Genomic DNA, 17,858 nt, shown 5'->3' with positions numbered 1-17,858 from the left:
GATGGCATGATTCAAGGAAACTAAATCCATGGGTTCAGCAACTCGGTTTGACTCAGCCAAAAAAACTCTCTCTCTCTCTCTCTCTCTCTCTCTCTCTCTCTCTCTCTCTCTCTCTGTCCACGGCACAGCCAGACACGATCAACAACACTCCAGAGCTATTTCTCAGACAACAGGACAATTCATTCATTTCAATTGGTCTCTAAACTCCCCCACATAAATAACCTTTTTGTCAGTGACTCGTCTCCCTGCTGCATGCCTCCATTGGACACAGCCACACGGCCACACAGGGACGGGACGGGGGGGGTGGTGCGTGTGTCTGCGTTCAAAGGGAGCAGTGGGCTGTTAGTTAATGAACGCTGCTTAATGTGTGGTTTCCCAGCACTTTTAGCCCCCCGAATCAGGCCCCACCGCACCGACCCACCCACACCTCTGAAGAGCAGCAGGGTGCGCAGATCGATGGGTTGACGTCGGGGGCTGGATTGTAGACAGACACCTACACATCCACTTATGTTCTGTTAGTTGAGATGTAGTTGAGTTGTTGGAGACATCAGGCAAAAGCGTGAGTCATTCGTGACAGAAAAAACTCTCGAAATGAGCATCAGATGTTCTAGTAAATCATTCTCATTATCCGAGGCAACTTCTGTCCTTATTAAATCCTCATTTACGTCTGTGTGCTAAAGTGGATGATTCTGAGCCAGGCTGCTACCCTACACCTGGTGCTCCTTCGAAAGCAGGCCTAATGTAGCTTCTACCGTTTTTCTGATGGAAACGTGTTTTAATGCGTCTGGAAGTGAAGTGTTTGTTTTTTTAATGCATCCTTTTTTACTGGCTTGCAGACTACTGCACCCGCAAGCAAAGACAAATTTCTCGATATTGCTTTCCAAAAACTAGGCAATAAAGTGTTTTCTAGTGCTTTATTTTCTGCAATTACACATCAAGCAAGTCATTTTTAGTTTTCTGCTCAAATCATTGGTTTTATATACTCTGCAAAGCAACCTATAGAGCAACCAGTGCCCCTTTATCAATTTCGCAAACAGAATATATTTTTAAAAAAAAAGTACAAGGAATGTGATGCCAAATGGTTTGGTCTTTCACTTTTTATTCAAAAGAATTCATAGCAGTAAACTATTAATACTCCTCCTCACAGAGTACAGAGCAAAATGCAAGCACCGGGTTAGTCTGGCTCACTGCTGTGAGGCAGAACAAAAACCCAGAGAGAGAGAAAGAAAGAAGGGATTTGTGTGTGGAACCCGAGCTTTGTGAGCAACCCTTCTATTATCTTATCCCAGAGTGCAAAGGAAATGTTCCTCCACTAAACTCAGACACAACAAAGTCTAGCTTGACTGCCTGCTGTTGTGGTGTTGTGTTATTTCTACTGTTTTCTACTATTCTCAGAAGGTGTGGAAATATGCACCTCAATGAATTTGCCATTTGCCATGATCATTTGCATGATGTTCACTCTCTCTTTTTGTCTCTCTCTCTCTCTCTCTCTCTCTCTCTCTCTCTCTCTCTCTCTCTCTCTCTCTCTCTCTCTCTCTCTCTCTCTCTCTCTCTCTCTCTCTGTCTCCTAGTGGTGAAACCCAGTGGACACCATCTGAAGTTGGCTTTGAAGATGAATGACTTTGGCAAAGCCATGTTTAAACCCATGAGGTTAAAAACTGAATTTACAGACTTTGACAACATCAGCAGTACGGCTGAATGCACTCATGTTGAATATACTGCTATGGCAATATGATGAACTGTGGGTGTAAGCGTGAAATGTGTATTTCATAAATGGTCTTGTGTTTGTGTGTGTGTGTGTGTGCGTGCGTGCGTGCGTGCGTGCGTGCGTGCGTGCGTGCGTGCGTGCGTGCGTGCGTGCGTGCGTGCGTGCGTGCGTGCGTGCGTGCGTGCGTGCGTGCGTGCGTGCGTGCGTGCGTGCGTATGTGTGTGTGTGCGTGCGTGTGTGTGTGTGTGCGTGTGTTTGTGTGTGTCAGGCAGCAGAGGGATGAGGTCACCTCTGAGGACGTTTTCTACTTTGTGGATTTCCAGAGGCACAACGCAGAGATCGCTGCCTTCCATTTAGACAGGTACTGACACACAGCCATCCACTCAAATGGATCACATGCTTATTCCTTCCTATACTTAGACAGGGAGCAGAACCTCGGGGATGAGACAATGGGATTTTAACCCAAAACCTCCCAGAGTTTAGCCTCCCCCCCCCAACATCCTCACCACCACAATCTTAAGCTTTTTTTTTATGTTTCAGAATTCAAACAATAAACCTTTGTGTTCTTTATATTGGTGGTGTTATCGGGCTTAAAGCGTTCACTCAACGGAAATACTATTGTTTGACACTCGACAATTGTTAGAATTTTTGGTCACAGTTAAAATGAATGCGCTGTTTCCTTGTGCCCTAAACATACCTACAGTATAAGGCTTTTTCCAAAATGGGTCCTTTGATGCAGTTTTAATGGGATTTCACAAACACACACACACACACACACAGACCTGTTTAAAGCACATTGTGTGAATTGAGTCACAGGGGATCGCATTGCTTGGGTCGGGCCCTGTCATTAAACACACTTAGTCTACGCTTTCTGCCAGAGCGATTAGACAGAGGGAAAAACAACAATAATGGGTGTGATGCTGGTATGTTTAAACCATTATCGCACAACCTTCCACTGCAAATCCGTCTGTTCTACCTCCATGTGTTCAATTATCTGAATTAACATATCGTTAACCTTGCCATAATCGCCAACACCTCTCCATTCCCTCTCGCTTGTGGTCGACTCTCCTGGCTCGAGCTTTATCCGTTCACCTCATTCCTTCACTGCCATTGGGACTTATCCCAGACATGATTACTGTTATTGAGGCTCCACTCAAACCATGCATGAAGGCTCAATCAACACAGGACTTATATATATATATATATATATATATATATATATATATATATATATATAAATATTTATAGCTATACTGTGGCCATTGGTTGAATTTATGGGTCTGGATTAACAGTTCCTAGTTGGTTCTGTGATTCAGCGGATGTCAACACGTATTTTAAACCAGAGTTCAGAGTTCTGGGAGTCTTGTTTTCCTGTGGTCCGCCATAACAGAGCCTCTTACCGCACTGCAGGATCCTGGACTTCCGGAGAGTTCCGCCAGTGGTGGGTCGCCTGGTGAACATCACGGTGGAGGTGCTCCTCGCCACCCACAACCAGGACCTGAGGAACGTCTTCTTCACCTCCCCCGGTAAACAGGCCTTCGTCATCCCCGTACTAATCTCCTTCCTTTTCACACTGTTTTTAAATATCTCAACCCAGTCCTCATCTCCCCACACACACAGTGGAGAAAGGAGGAATGAAACGACCCAATTAGAGATTGAAAGGGGATAATTAGGAGGCCAATGCTGACTCAAGAGCCAGCTTGGGGATTTGGCCAGGACACGGACATCTTAAGGGCCCCACAGGGGAGTTGGGGCCTCCGTTTAACAGCTCATCCAAAAGACAGGAAACAGGGGTGCGAATGTAGCCACACACCCTAGGTGTGTGGTTGTGTGTTGTGTGTTCACGTGACATCAGGTGACATCCTGTGACATCCTGTGACATCATGTGAAGCGTGGCGGCCTCTCCTGTGAGCGCACATTTTTGTTTAATCCTCCGACTGAGAAAATCTCTTCGACCGCCCCTCTCTTCCCTCTGGCAGCGAAAAACACGTGCTTCTTCGCCAAGTGTCTGTACGTGTGCAAGACGGAGTACGCCGTGTGCGGGAAGCCCGACACCCTGGAGGGGTCTCTGTCCACCTACCTGCCCGGGCTCAGCCAGGCCCCCCGGGTCTCCATCGCCAGCCCCTGGATACGCTCCTACACCTTCGAGGGGCGCAAGGAGTACGACCCACACACACACACGCGCGTCACACAACAACGTGGATCGCTGCCATGCCGTAGAGTAGTCGGCCTGCTGGGATACACATGAGGGAGGAGAAGGGGGACGGCTGACATTTGCAATGATCACAAGACAGATTACAGCCCTTTCGTGCATTGGTGTAATTCTAATAAGAGAGAACATGAAGGTCTGGGCTGTCTTTTACTATTATTATTTATATTATTCATATTTATAGTGGATGCTCATAATATGAAGTTATGTTTTTGCTATTCATATTTCTGGGGAAACTTCTGAGGGATTTAGGGATAATGCCAAAACTCGATGATGTTCCTTGTGACACTAAAACAATTTTCTGTAGCAAACCATTTCAAGGTTATTAAGATCAGGATTAAGATCAATGCCTGCCAAAACAACAACTACAATTAGATTTAGTCAGCACAACCATTGACCTGAACAGTTTTAACTGAGGACTAGATGATTGGGAATCGCCCTCCACGCGCATGTCTCTATTCTGTCGTCGGCAACATGAAGGTGAAACATGATCCATAATGGCGCGGGATACCCATTGGCTACGACTCTGTATCACCGTCACTGTGTCTCACTGTCGTTCTGCATCTGCTTGTGGCGTCCTAAAGCTGGGAGGTCAATCCGTTCTTCTGCGACACCATAAAGCAGATGTACCCCTACAACTCCGGCAACCGACTCCTGAATATCATCGACATGTCTATCTTTGACTTCCTCATGGGTGCGTAGGCCGGCTCGCCGTCTGCTCAGCTCAGTGGTGTCAACGTGTGTCCCATGACCCTTCACTGTCGGCCCTCTCTCACTGCAGGTAACATGGACAGGCATCACTATGAACTCTTCACCAAATTCGGTGACGAGGGTTTCCTTCTGCACTTTGACAACGCCAGAGGGTGAGCGGCAATCCCCGTCTGTTTAATATTTAGTCTCTGAGCAGAAGCTTTGATCCGTACTCAGTTACAGTGACTTCTGACACTGGGGAGCGAACCCAGGAGCCATCAGCTGGGAGTCAGAGGAAACACCCTAACCGCTGGTCCCTGCTACCTGTGTTCCAGGTTCGGACGGCCCTCTGAAGACGTGATGTCCATTCTGGCCCCGTTATCTCAGTGCTGCATGTAAGTTTCACATCGTCTTCAAATCTGATATACCTAATCCCATGCTTATGTTTTAATTATTATTAAAAATAATAATATCTCTTCCTATCTCCCTCTCTCTCTCCCTTTCTCACCTCTCTCTCTGCCTCCCCCCCCCCCCCCCCATCAGGATCAAGCGGTCGACGCTGATGAGGCTGCGGCTGCTCTCGCGGGAGCGCTACCGCCTCAGCGACGTGATGCGGGAGTCCCTGTGGGGAGACCCCCTGCGGCCCGTCCTGACCGAGCCCCACCTGCTGGCCCTGGACCGCCGGCTCAAGAGGGTCCTGGAGGTGGTGGGGGGCTGCGTGCGGGAGCTGGGCGAGGAGCAGGTGGTCACCACAGACTACGCCCGGTCCACCGATCCGCCCTGGACCAGCACCGTGGCGGGGGAGGGGGCGCAGAGGTAGCAGAGGAGGAGGAGGAGGAGGAGGAAGAGGAGGAAGGGAGGGACGTGGTCTCGTTTCCAAAGAGGCCCATGGACTGCATGTTTGATCGAAGACCTTGGAGGGACATTGCATTGTGTGCACGTGCGTGTGTGTGCATGTGCGTGTGCGTGTGTGTGTGTGTGAGAGACTTTCAACTGGAGATACCTGGGAGAGATTGACCGCAGGACAGACTGTGGACAGGGAATGATGCGTAATGACAACCTTCAGGATTTTGATGAGCAAAGTGGGAGTAACCCCCCAGCAACCCCCCCTCCCTCCCCCGACACCCAACAGTGTTATCAGAATTATTTGTGATGTGGAATGTGATGAACAGCCCAGGTGGCTGGTGATGGATTTCCCAATCACAAAAACAAGCTCAACACCTTTTCCATTTCATGGGGTTTTCAAGCTACCTTGTTCCGGGAGGGGCTGATTCAGGACTCCAGAGACTGGCTTCTGCTTGGGATTCAGACAAGCCTTTTAGAGAAGGAGAAGCCAATATGCAGTTAGACGACCTCTCACGCAACAAGTGGCACTAAGCTGCCACGACTACTCGCCTCAGCCATGAACAGACCACTGAGCATCCATCCCCTGCTCTGCTTTTCGTTCTCTCATTTGACACACCCAAGCCAGCACCAGGAATAATATTGGTATCATTAAAGTTTATTGGTTTACTAATCAAATCTATTTGTAGAGTAAAATAGGTTATATCTTGCCAGTACCAGGAGATGTAGATGTAGAGGTTGTAGCTTTTTTGCTTTCTAACTTACTAAAAAAGCAGCTTTATACATAATTTATTTCATTACATCGATTATTAATATAAATTATTACAGAAAAATACCAAAAAGTCAAAACAAAAGATACAACTTCAGCCTGTGTCATGAGCTCCCAGCGTCGATGGACTTGTGTGTAAATAACAATAAAGATCTTAATTTACAATATGAGTAAGTCTAACAAGGTTTGCTGAAGCGGCATCTGAACAGGGCCTTCATGGCAGGACAGCCGGAAGACACAGCGATCGATGTGTGCAGAGCGCGGGATGACACGCCTTAATGAACATGACGTGGAGATCCACCAGCTGGGTTATGAAACGTCTGTCTGCTCTGTCTCCGGTGCCTGCCTCATGCCCCTCATCTCATTAGCCCCCCCCCCCCCCCCCCACCTAGCTTCCCCCTACGGATCCCGCCCCGGAACCAGACGCCTGCTCCAAGCTGCCACTGGAGGACTGTATACCACAGGCTATGAAGGCCTGGTTCTACAGCGACCGGCAGGCCTGGTTCTACAGCGACCGGCAGGCCTGGTTCTACTGCGACCTGCAGGCCTGGTTCTACAGTGCCCTGCAGGCCTGGTTCTACTGCGACCTGCAGGCCTGGTTCTACAGCGACCTGCAGGCCTGGTTCTACTGCGACCTGCAGGCCTGGTTCTACAGTGCCCTGCAGGCCTGGTTCTACTGCGACCTGCAGGCCTGGTTCTACAGCGACCGGCAGGCCTGGTTCTACAGTGCCCTGCAGGCCTGGTTCTACTGCGACCTGCAGGCCTGGTTCTACAGCGACCTGCAGGCCTGGTTCTACAGCGACCTGCAGGCCTGGTTCTACAGCGACCTGCAGGCCTGGTTCTACAGTGCCCTGCAGGCCTGGTTCTACAGCGACCTGCAGGCCTGGTTCTACAGCGACCTGCAGGCCTGGTTCTACAGCGACTGGGCTGGAAAACCACAAAGGTCAAAGCAGGCGTGTGAGATGGGGGCGGGGCTTGAGGAGGAGCTGCGGCAGCAGTCCCCGGGTATTGCAGGCCCACCTGGAGGACGGAGCAGGACGAGGCCGCGCTGGAGGAGGCTGGAGGCTACAATATGCCATCAAGGGATGACCGGTCCCTGAAGCCTCTGAAGAAGCTTCAGACGTTGATGAAGAAACAGGTGTGTGACCTGGACAAGCTGCAGATTCATAGAGAACATAAAAGGACACCGCACACAGAAACACCCGGCGAGGGAGAGTCAGGAAGACATAGATTGAAATGACGGAGATAAAAAGAGAAAGACATCCCAACTGAGAATATGTGTATTTATTGTAGTTTTTTTTTTTTAAGTGAACGAAACATGCTTAAATAGCTTAAATTTGTCTCCTAAAATTGCTGAGACTTGAAGCATGGGCCTTTAACATGTGTTCAAAACACGAGTGCAGTACAGTGAGTCATTTCGCCTCGCTCCGGCCGCCCTTACCCAGACACTCTTTCCCCATCAACCAACCCTTCCAAGAGGATTTTTGCATTTAAGTTGGCTCAAGCTCGTTGAGAAACACAGCCACAGACAAAGCCACCCAGCCAACTGCACTATGTCATGTTGAGGTTTCAACATCCATAAAGTGAGGGAAGCCCATAGTGCTTCTTCCCATTTGATTCCTTGTCCAAACAGGGCTGGTCCCGGCCTGTTGTTCCCACCTTTTTCCGGAACACCTTTTGTGTTTGCGTCGGGAAGGCCGCCAGTGAGTAAAGCCGTCTCAGAGCTAGCGATATCTTGCCAAATTGGGTGTATGCCTAGCAAAGTAGCAGACAGGATGTAATCTGTCGGGACTTTGATTTGAATAAAGAGTGGAGCGTCTGGTCAAAGAAGTGCGTGTAGTTGGGCTGTTATTTTCTTATACAACTGCAATACAAGGCAAATTTATACAGTATAGGGCCAGACTCGATGGCCCTATACTGAAATATCAATGAAATATCAATTTGAATTTTCTCATTCACTGAAAATATATAATTTTACATTTACATTTTAGGCCCAGAACAATTAAAAAAGGAAAGTAAACATGTAGAAACAGCATGACAACTAACTAATTGATATAGGCTGCACCAATAGGACAAATAAAAATAAATTGTAAAGTGGTTCATTATCGCCCTCTTGTGGAAGACAGCCTTTGCAGAATGCAACGTCTGTTGAAAAACTTTTCATAATTATACTTCATTTTCCAAATGTTTGAATACTTTCACCATTGTTCAGGGTTGTCCTTTTAATTTGCACTGAGAAAATTAAGCTTAGTTATTTATTTTAGTAATCTGTATTAAAAGCACTTAATCTGTAATATTACTCCAGGTTGTACTGAGGCCTCAAGATAATTAGTAAATAACTAAAACTAACAGTAACAAGTAACCAGTAAAAGAAAACTAAAAAACACAGTACGCTTTTTTATTTATTTTTATTGCTTAAATTGCCATCTGAAACAATCTATACCAAAAGGATAAAACATCTTTGCACATAAAAGGAAGAAGAACTGAATACAGTCTCGAAGGGCAGAATAGAAAAAGAATGGTCCTCTGACAGCCGGCAGCTCCTATCGCTGCGGGCCTAACACACTTGCTCGAGTCGGAGCTAGCAGGAGTGACGGTCAACTACTGAAAGCCCTGGTAAGGTAAGCTAAGGCAAACTGGGACGATTGGGGGGGTGATTAAAATGTTTATCCAGGAAAAACGGACGGTAAATCCAACGCTCTCTCTACATGAAAAGGTCAAAGTGACGAACCCTACACCGCGCCCCCAACAGTGTCATTTCCTGTAGATTAGGAATCTGTTTTTTGTTTCGTTTTTTTTTGTTTTACAAACTCAAAAACAGCGGATGACACGATAACCAAATGTAACCAAGCAGTTCTGCAGAAATAGAAGGGAATAATATTTGTTTTCAAAAATGAATAAAAAGTACAATGGTGTCACTTACAAGTACACTCCCATAGCACAAAGCCGACACGACGTCTTTGCACAGTCACACGCAATCGCTCGATCTGCCCTTCCATTGGTCAGTGTGTCAGTCAGTCATAAATCCATCAGTTTGTACATAGGCATAAAATGGAGACATTTTGGTACACTGAAGAGGAAAGAAACATCAAAGTAAAAGCATACTGATCAGTTCGTGGATAAAAGCCGCTAAAGGCAGACAGCAATGAAGACAGGAATGAAGTTTAGACCTATTACACAGAAGTCGACCAGTCTGTGTGAGTAACTTAAAGTAACATAAAAAATAAAACAGGAGATGCATTTATATTAAGAAAAAAGAAGAAGCAGATATTACACCATCTAAAAGTTACCAAGCAGTTCAAACTAGGGAGCAAATAATCAAAACTTTTATATTTAAAATACTCTGCCTCTTTTGAGTGGCAGAGGGGTCAGCGTGCTTCCTTACAACACGCAGCCATTCACAGCGGGCCTCAGGGGCCCTCACACCTCACACACTACGCACAGCAAGCATGGAAATCACAAGCTATTGTGGTGGTAATAAGATCTGCCTTCACCGGCCACACATTCTCCCCACCTCAGGTTTACTCAGGAAGTCCTCATACTCAGTCGCCTCACCTCAGGCTACATTTACAGTCCCTCAGATTACCTATATATATATATATATATATATATATATATATATATATATATATATATATATATATATACTTTACTTCCAAGCCATGAATCTGTATAATCATCTACTTTGATTTCTTTCTTTTTTTTCTATTATTTGTGATACGCCATTTGCTTGGGGGGGGAAAGTAATAGATAAACCATGACGTTACACACTACACATTACATACTGTTTCGAATAAGCATTTCGGTACGATGTGGCACTCAACACCTGAAATAGAATTCATGGAAAAATAAGCTTTTTAAAAAGACATTGAAACACTTTTTTTTTTTGTTTATATACGTTTGCCACCGTCTCAGATCGTAGCCATGGCAACATCCGTGTTGACCATTGGTCTGCGTTGAAAGTTACTACGATCTTTTGGAGTCACTCTACAATAACATTTGTGTTGTTTACAAACCATGGCAGAAGAGCGATTATTATTATTTGATGCATACTGAAAACGTCGGAAAAATACTGAAATACACGCAATACTAAATGTTCATTTTACCCTTCGAATGTTCCACGGCAGTTCTTGCATGGTTATTGATTCTACCAATTGGAGGTCAATGCATTAAAAATCACTTCCTCGTTCATTTTTGAACCCTCCTGAACTTCAGAATACGGACCAGAGTGCATAATTATGGTTTGACGACGGCCTGGGTAACATTTGGCACCAGTCTGGTAGTTACACAGCAAAACAGCCTAAACCATACACTGTCTGTACAAGCTCTCGAATGAGGTCCAATAGAACAGAGCCCATGGGTTAGAAGTCCCAAAACCGCAGTAGAATGCTATGTTGGAGCTCTGTTCAGATTCATCCATTGAAGACAGTGGGTTTTTTACCATAGGATTTGGTTAGAGACATAATATAAAGTCTGTGGTTACCAAAGGACAACAAAAGGACTACATTATGTCCCTTAGCAACACTTGACTGCCGTATAGGTGGGAAGCCAAAATGTGTTTGTATATATTATTTTTTTATATATTATATGCCTTTGCTATCCAAAGATCATCCGGTCTTATTTAAAATCCAGACTCAAATTAAGAAAAAGGGGGGATTGGGGGGGGGGGGTCCATGTGGGGGTTGGGGGACGGCTTCCAAAAAGTAAACCCTAATTGGGAGGTGCTAATGATTAGCTTAACCATCGATTATAACCTAGCTGTTTTATAGGGACACATAATTGGCTGCCCTAAAATCCATACACAACAAAGTAAATCCGATTTAATATTTTTTTCAGTCTTGCTCGACAGCACAACAAAAGAAAGTCAAATCGAGACTCAAACATAAACAACACAATTCTTCATCCACTGCTGCTCAAGGGGCCCTCAGGGCCCCTCCTCTTCTTCATTTTAGTTTTTACACTTCAACCACTTGAGGGAATTAACGTGTAACGGGAGCTTCCCATTTGATTGTCCTACAAAGCTTTGAAAAAAATAATAAAAAAAAAATTAACAATGATCACGACTACCAAATCACAAGTGTAAAGGAAGGGCGATTCTGCTCGTACACCGATGGAGTGGCTAGCATGTCGTTGTGTCAACGCCTGTAGGGTGACGGGACACCGGCAGGGCGGTTGGCCTTCAGTAACAACAACCCAAAAAAGCACAGCTTTAAGTGCAGGGACGGAATAAAAGAAACGAAAAGGGAAACTGTAGAGAGAGAAGAAAGTGATGCAAAGCAAAAATTGCATTGGTGGACCCGAGTGAAAGAAAGAGGAGAAGAGGGGAGGGGGGAGGGGGAGGTGGGGGAGAGGCGGTGGGTGGAGGTAGGAGTGGGGGACATCTGGGATGGATGGAGAAAGGGGGTCAGGGACCCCCCCGTCGAAACTCAGACAGACAGTGAGACGAAGCTGTTGTACTGTTGGATGTTGCGCTTCAGGATATCCGAGCAGGGCCCCAGAACCCTCTCGAAGCGGGGCCGGTCCAGCTTGACACACTTCAGAGGCCCCCGGGCCACCACGGTGGCAGCACGGGGCCGGTTCATCAGCAAGGCAATCTCCCCTGGAGGGAGGGAGGCACACACACACACACACACACACACACACACACACACACACACACACACACACACACACACACACACACACACACACACACACACACACACACACACACACACACACACACACACACACACACACACACACACACACAGTAACATGTGAGCCAATTGGACACGCAAAAAGGCCAAACCACACAATAGGCAGCTTGTGCGGAGGCAAAGACAATGCACAGTACCAAGGGACCTTATTTATGCAAAAAAAAAAAAAGGCAATCGGGAAAAAGTTCGTCCCGGAATGAGGGGCTTCTTACCAAAGTAGTCAGATGGTCCTAACCGCCCCACCTCCACAAACTCCTCGTTCTCTGAGCGACGCTGCAACACTGCTGCAGAGCCCTGAGGAGACAAACACACACACACACACCCATGTTAATAGTCTGTAATGCATGTTCTCGTCTTTATTTAATGCACAATTGTCACTTGCCAACCCTAATAGGATGGTGTCACATGACCTTGGTACTTATAATAACATAATAAACAACCCGTTGCTTGGTTATTCTAGAATTGACAAAGAGGTACCAAGCTTGAAGTTCTTTGATGGCACTTCAGCTCAAATGATTGAAACCCTCTTATTCACACCGTTGTATTATGCCTGAGTGAATGATAGTGTGCTTGTGTGCATGCGTGGGTGCATGCGTGTTTTAGTGCGTGTGTTTGCATACGTTGGTGCAAACCTCCAGTATGATGAAGAACTCATCACCGGGCTCTCCCTGGACCACAATCTTCTGTCCGTCCTCGAACTGAACCGGCTCCAGGGCGTCGGCCACCGTCAGACGCTCCCACTTGTCAAGGGATTCTGAAGAGGGAGGGGCCACAAGAGGACACGCCCACACAGCGAAGAAGGCAGAGGCGGAGACATGACACGGTCGTTAATAAACTCACAAAGTGCCACCGGGATTCAAAAAACGACAACGCGCTCAAGCAGCTCACCCAAGATGGACACTTTGCGGAGGAATTCCTCGTACATCTTCCTCTTCCTCAAGGTGCTTCCCTGTGGACAGACACGAACGTTTCAACTCACGGGCGACCGGTGAAGACATGAAAAGCGGACGCATGACGCCGAAGCCGCACAGGACCGAGCGGACTGCGGTGCCTCCCTCACCATGAGTATTCTCCGGTAGCTGTCGCGGTCGATGCCCCACAGCTTGACGTTGGTCCTGGCCCGGACGGTGGCGGCCCGCGGGGTGCCGTAGATCAGCGCCAGCTCCCCGAAGCTGCCCCCTTCTCCGATGCTCGTCACCCAGTCGTTGTTCACGTACACCTGGACCAAAACAACGTTTAAAAGGGAGACCAGGCTGATCAGAGAGAGCAGGCGAAACCGGCGAAACAAAACAACGTGATTCTTTCAAAGGTTTTCTGCGTTCAGGGAGAAGGGGTCTGGGGCTTCCTTAAAGGAGGGACGATGAAGGCTGTCGGACTCACATCCATCTCCCCCTGGTCGATGACATAGAAGTTGTCCCCTTCGGCACCTATGAGAACAACATGCTGTTAATAACAGAGGTCACCAACAAAAATAAAAATTGGTGGACTTGAATTCGGTGGGTCACTAAGAAGGAGGAAAATGAACCCCCCCCCCCCCCCCCCTCCACAAACCTTGCAGAATTACAGTTTCCCCGGCGATGTAGGTCACGGGGAACATGGCATCAAATATGTCACTGAAAATAGAGGACATAACATCGAAATAAATAAAGGAATTTGTGTATCGTACACAAAAACAAAAAAAAATCAACGAAATCAAAGAACAACACAAGGAAACAACAACAACAGCCGCGGGGTACCTCCTCTCATTGTCATCCAGGTGGGAGAAGAGCACGTTCTTCTCGATGGCTTTGGCCAGCGCCGCCATGGTTTTGTAGTCTTTGGGAATGACCTGGAGAAGGACGCGATACGAGACATTGCTTATTTCAGGGCAACTCACAAACGTGTGTGTGTGTGTTTGTGGGTACAATACACTACCTTTCTGACGTAGGATGCGGCGTCCTCCTCTGTGTAGACCTCTGCGCTGAAGGCTCCTCTTCGCCGGCGACCTTTGACCACGGGGTTCATGGGCGGGGACACCTCCTCGTCCCGCGAGTCGGACCGGGAGCTGCCGGCCTTCTGCTGGTTCTGGATCTGTTTGGCCTCCTCCTGCAGAGGGAAGAGAGCCGGCCAATAGGGCGTTAGACACATGACCCAGATAGGAAGTGTGCCAGGGGTTAAGAGACTCAATCTATAAGGCTAATAGAGATTTGGTTCTTTATTGTTGTTTTGTAATGACAGAACTTTAATAATATTTAATAACTTACAAATATAATTTATATCCATCTATATTCTGCTCTGTATCCAACTTTTTTCCTTTATGTACATCCCTGTGCAGTTGTACACTAATAAAAGTGAGCACAAAATTTGAAACAAAATATGACCTTTATCAGTGTTAGGAGTAACGCGTTACAAAAGTAATGCATTACTTTCTGCTGTAACTTGGTAATGTAAGGCATTACAAAAAATACATATATATTTTACTCTGTACAAATCTCAGTAATGCGCGTTACAATGCATTCTAAACCTGAAATTAACTTTTTATACAAATTTGTCTCAAATGACAGTAACAAGTAATAAATAATGCATTACTCTTTTGAAGTAACTTATCCAACACTGACCTTTATAAGACGAATGATTGACAATAATTCAAACCTAGTGGAAAACAGTGGATTGTGCTTTGCTCATAATATTGGCCAATATTTATAGCAAACACTTGTCATAAAAGTCCATCATGCAGTACCCTAAATGACCAACAGGGAAACATAACTAGAATTTTTGAAAATAACATATTAATTATTATAATATCATATTAGACTATCTACTCCCCCCACCTCCTCCCCAGACCCGCCAACACCACCCACACAAACACACACCTTCTCCAGCCGCTCAAAGTGCTCGCGGAGGAAGGCCATGGGTCTCTCTGGCCTGGAGGTGCACAGCTGGACAATGCAGTCCTTCAGCAGCTGCTGGATGTTGTGCTTCTGCACGTACTGCTCACATTCGCGCAGGCTGCGCTCCTCCTCGCTACTCGTACTGCCTGACGCCATGACCTCCACCGGGACGCTGATTTGCCGACTCTTGACCTCTGACCTGGCTGAAGAAAGGAAACGTTTTGTTTTTGTTTTTGAAATTATAAAAAGAACACGTCCTATGAGAGTGTAGCGGGTCAAATTGGATTCACCAAGAGAAAGAGAGACTAAATGGGGCCAAAGCTACGGGAGGAATGTTCTGGGGGAGAGAGAGAGCGAGAGCAAAAGAGCAAGAGAGCACACAAGAGAGGGGGATGGTGGTGTATTGGCTCTGTGAAGCCCGTCTTATTCAAAAAGGGCTGGGAGAGAGGCCGATCATATGATGAGATCACACCTCCATGACTAGACAGAAAGAACGTACACATAACACAGGCTGGGCACTGGTTCTAGAATTAGTTCAGGTTTTCTGTAAACAACTTTTATTTATTATGTGCTTTTTTTGCCAAAAGTCTGTGACGTTTTTAGCCATCGCTTCATGAAATAAATGCAGGAGCTGAACACAAATTTTAATGCAACAAAATTCAGAATAATAACCAATAAGTACTTTTATGACACCATGCCACTTAATTAACGTAACTTAAAATCTGCACGTATTGTGAGCCCACAAATATTGTAGTCCATGAATTTAGGTTGAACCACAAAATATCTGCTTAAATGTTATTTTGGAACTAAACCCCCTCTTCAAAGTACAACACCATATATACATATTCTCCTCTTTTGCCTAGAAAATGAAGATAAACATCATGGCTTTCTATAATGAAGATGAAGAACAGAGTGTGTTTTCGTCTGTGGCTTGTTTATTTAACCGGAGATGAGGCACTACAGTGCTATGTGCTGGTGCAGCAGGAAGCACATCAAGAATAAACAGAATTGATGGGAAACAGTAATGTCAACAACTCTGCAAAATATAAATATTGGCCTACAATTTGACATGCAAGGGAAGCCTCACAGCATGAATTGTCTTCAACCAGCAGTTAAAACCATTCTCCATTCCGCCATCAATGTGAGAGTAGATAGAATTGCACCATCTTTATGCACATCAAACCACAGTTATTCATATGGGTACATAACCTGACATTATGACGTCAATGCATTTCCTCCACTAATCTACACTCCTTTCCTATTATGGCTATGTTCAAGTGCATGTGAAACTCCTGTGCTGCCGAACTAATAGTTGTGCAACGTGCATAGCATACCTATGCTTGCAAAAACCTCAGAGATCTATCGGTTAGATTGATCACCTCCGACACTAAAGCCTTATCACAGCAATCAAGCACTAGGCAGAGACATCAAACTGATGAGTTTGAGAGGATTCAGATCAATTTGTTATCTGGCATGGCACAAAGGGAGATTATCACCGATCGTATCTGATATTGACCCGCCTGCCTGAATTCCTTGTGCACACAATCTTCAAGTATTTATTAAATAATGTTACCGCGAAAATAAGTATTATTGATTACTCGTATTGTAATCAGTGCCGATGGACACTGTTCAACAGTTTTAAAATGAAGTAATGACACTGTAAATTTGTACTTGTGTGACAGCTTGACAGGTTTGAGGTTTTGCTACGAAATCCATAACAAAGAAGGCACAGAAAGATGATCTCTTGTAATTACATTAATGGCAATGAGTATTCTTGCAGCGCTTGAATAGGTTATCTGACACTGAGACCAGGGTAAAGTACTACAATGTAATGACCTTGCTGGACAAGGGATCGAGTGAGGGTGCAAGATAGATGCAAAACTATAATTTTAAAAGTGGATAGCTAACATCTCTGCCGTAGCTATATGACAGCTACACATCACAGTCTCACAGCATATGTCAGACTCATCTGTAGCTAGATGTGAAAGTATCCACGCAGGGTGGAGGATTTCTGAAAGCCAAGCTATGTTTAAAAAAATAAGCATCGCGACAATCCTATTGAATACAATTCAAGATGCAAAGATATTTTTCGTTCTACGCCTGCACTATGTGAGGTAAACATGCGTAGATTAGCAGGATGATTCGCAGGTTAGCTTCTGTCAACTGGCCTGCAAAGGCAAAGCGTTCATCCGATGACGCCATCTTGAGCTCTATCATAAACAAATGCCAAACGAACCAAATACTATTCTACTATAGGAAGGTCGTTGGTTTCAAGCAAAGGTACAAGCAGATACTTACGATTATCTACAAAATCCCACCGAGCCCCTCGTTAAAGACTCGGAATAAAAGGTTTATAGCAAAGCGTAACAGTTGGAGATCCTCGCGTAGGTTTGGTTTCTTCCCCAGCCCTGGACCGCTGCCCCACCGGATACGGGTTAGGGCCAATCACGAGCCGTCATTGACGTCAAAGCTTCTCATTCTGACATGTGAGCCGTAACCACTGGCAACCTTAAAGGGGCACTTACAGTGTCGTGACGTCAACGATATAACGGCGTTACTACATTAATTAATAAACGATTGCTAGGCTATATAAGCCATTCAAACTGGTTCGAAAATGAGTTTATTACATTATGGATACAAATTATGTGATGCATTATCATCTTATATAACATCAATACGTCTTCAAAATGTTAAATGGGTATATGACATTGTTATGGTAAACCTATGGAAAGTTCATACATTTATTGTGTTTTTATTGTGTTTTAGCCTGTGCAGGTTGTGTGGTAATACTAGGATAGGTCGAGGAAGGGTATAACACATAGGTAAATCATATTATTCTTGGCTATGATTATATCCAGTGTAATAATCAAAACATTTCCTCGTGACAAGACTGAAAGAATATCTGACCAATCGCATAACTGGAACCCTATCTGGGCGGAACTAATTTGATCGACAGCCACAATACTCAATGAGGAAGAGATGTTTGATGGCTCAACCAATTGAAACGTTGGAGGCGCAGTCCTGAGGCATAGTTCTGAGCCAATAGAAAACTGTATTTAATGTGACGCAT

General features: G+C 45.6%; 2 protein-coding genes across 4 annotated transcripts in view; one reads left to right on the top strand and one right to left on the bottom strand.

Moving 5' to 3' along the window:
• The window catches only part of fam20a (FAM20A golgi associated secretory pathway pseudokinase), an 11,119-nt gene extending 4,599 nt beyond the window's left edge, over positions 1 to 6,520 (top strand). Inside the window, exons 4-11 of the mRNA XM_056576725.1 lie at positions 1,572 to 1,650; positions 1,977 to 2,069; positions 3,119 to 3,234; positions 3,688 to 3,868; positions 4,502 to 4,611; positions 4,699 to 4,780; positions 4,943 to 5,002; positions 5,151 to 6,520. Of these exons, the coding sequence (XP_056432700.1) occupies positions 1,572 to 1,650; positions 1,977 to 2,069; positions 3,119 to 3,234; positions 3,688 to 3,868; positions 4,502 to 4,611; positions 4,699 to 4,780; positions 4,943 to 5,002; positions 5,151 to 5,427 (998 nt within the window). The 3' untranslated portion in view covers positions 5,428 to 6,520. The remainder of the gene's footprint in view (positions 1 to 1,571; positions 1,651 to 1,976; positions 2,070 to 3,118; positions 3,235 to 3,687; positions 3,869 to 4,501; positions 4,612 to 4,698; positions 4,781 to 4,942; positions 5,003 to 5,150) is intronic.
• A 4,367-nt stretch (positions 6,521 to 10,887) lies between these two features.
• Positions 10,888 to 17,240, bottom strand: prkar1ab (protein kinase, cAMP-dependent, regulatory, type I, alpha (tissue specific extinguisher 1) b). Of its 3 annotated transcripts, none has more exons than XM_056576726.1 (11): positions 17,087 to 17,240; positions 14,771 to 14,991; positions 13,833 to 14,003; positions 13,655 to 13,746; positions 13,470 to 13,531; positions 13,299 to 13,345; positions 12,979 to 13,137; positions 12,807 to 12,867; positions 12,539 to 12,672; positions 12,131 to 12,212; positions 10,888 to 11,818 (listed from the first exon to the last, which is right to left on the bottom strand). In XM_056576726.1, exons 2-11 carry the CDS (start codon positions 14,942 to 14,944, stop codon positions 11,646 to 11,648), a joined length of 1,155 nt encoding a protein of 384 aa, XP_056432701.1. In that variant the 5' UTR covers positions 14,945 to 14,991; positions 17,087 to 17,240; the 3' UTR covers positions 10,888 to 11,645. The 3 variants fall into 3 exon arrangements, with proteins under 3 accessions (XP_056432701.1, XP_056432703.1, XP_056432702.1); XM_056576728.1 differs by having other exon boundaries at positions 12,551 to 12,672; XM_056576727.1 differs by having other exon boundaries at positions 14,771 to 14,987.
• Positions 17,241 to 17,858: the final 618 nt, after the last annotated feature.

Source organism: Gadus chalcogrammus, chromosome 18, assembly GCF_026213295.1.
Source record: "Gadus chalcogrammus isolate NIFS_2021 chromosome 18, NIFS_Gcha_1.0, whole genome shotgun sequence".
Lineage (NCBI taxonomy): Eukaryota > Metazoa > Chordata > Actinopteri > Gadiformes > Gadidae > Gadus > Gadus chalcogrammus.
The sequence above is the reverse complement of the archived record's forward strand: the minus strand, read 5'-3'. Positions and strand labels throughout refer to the sequence as shown.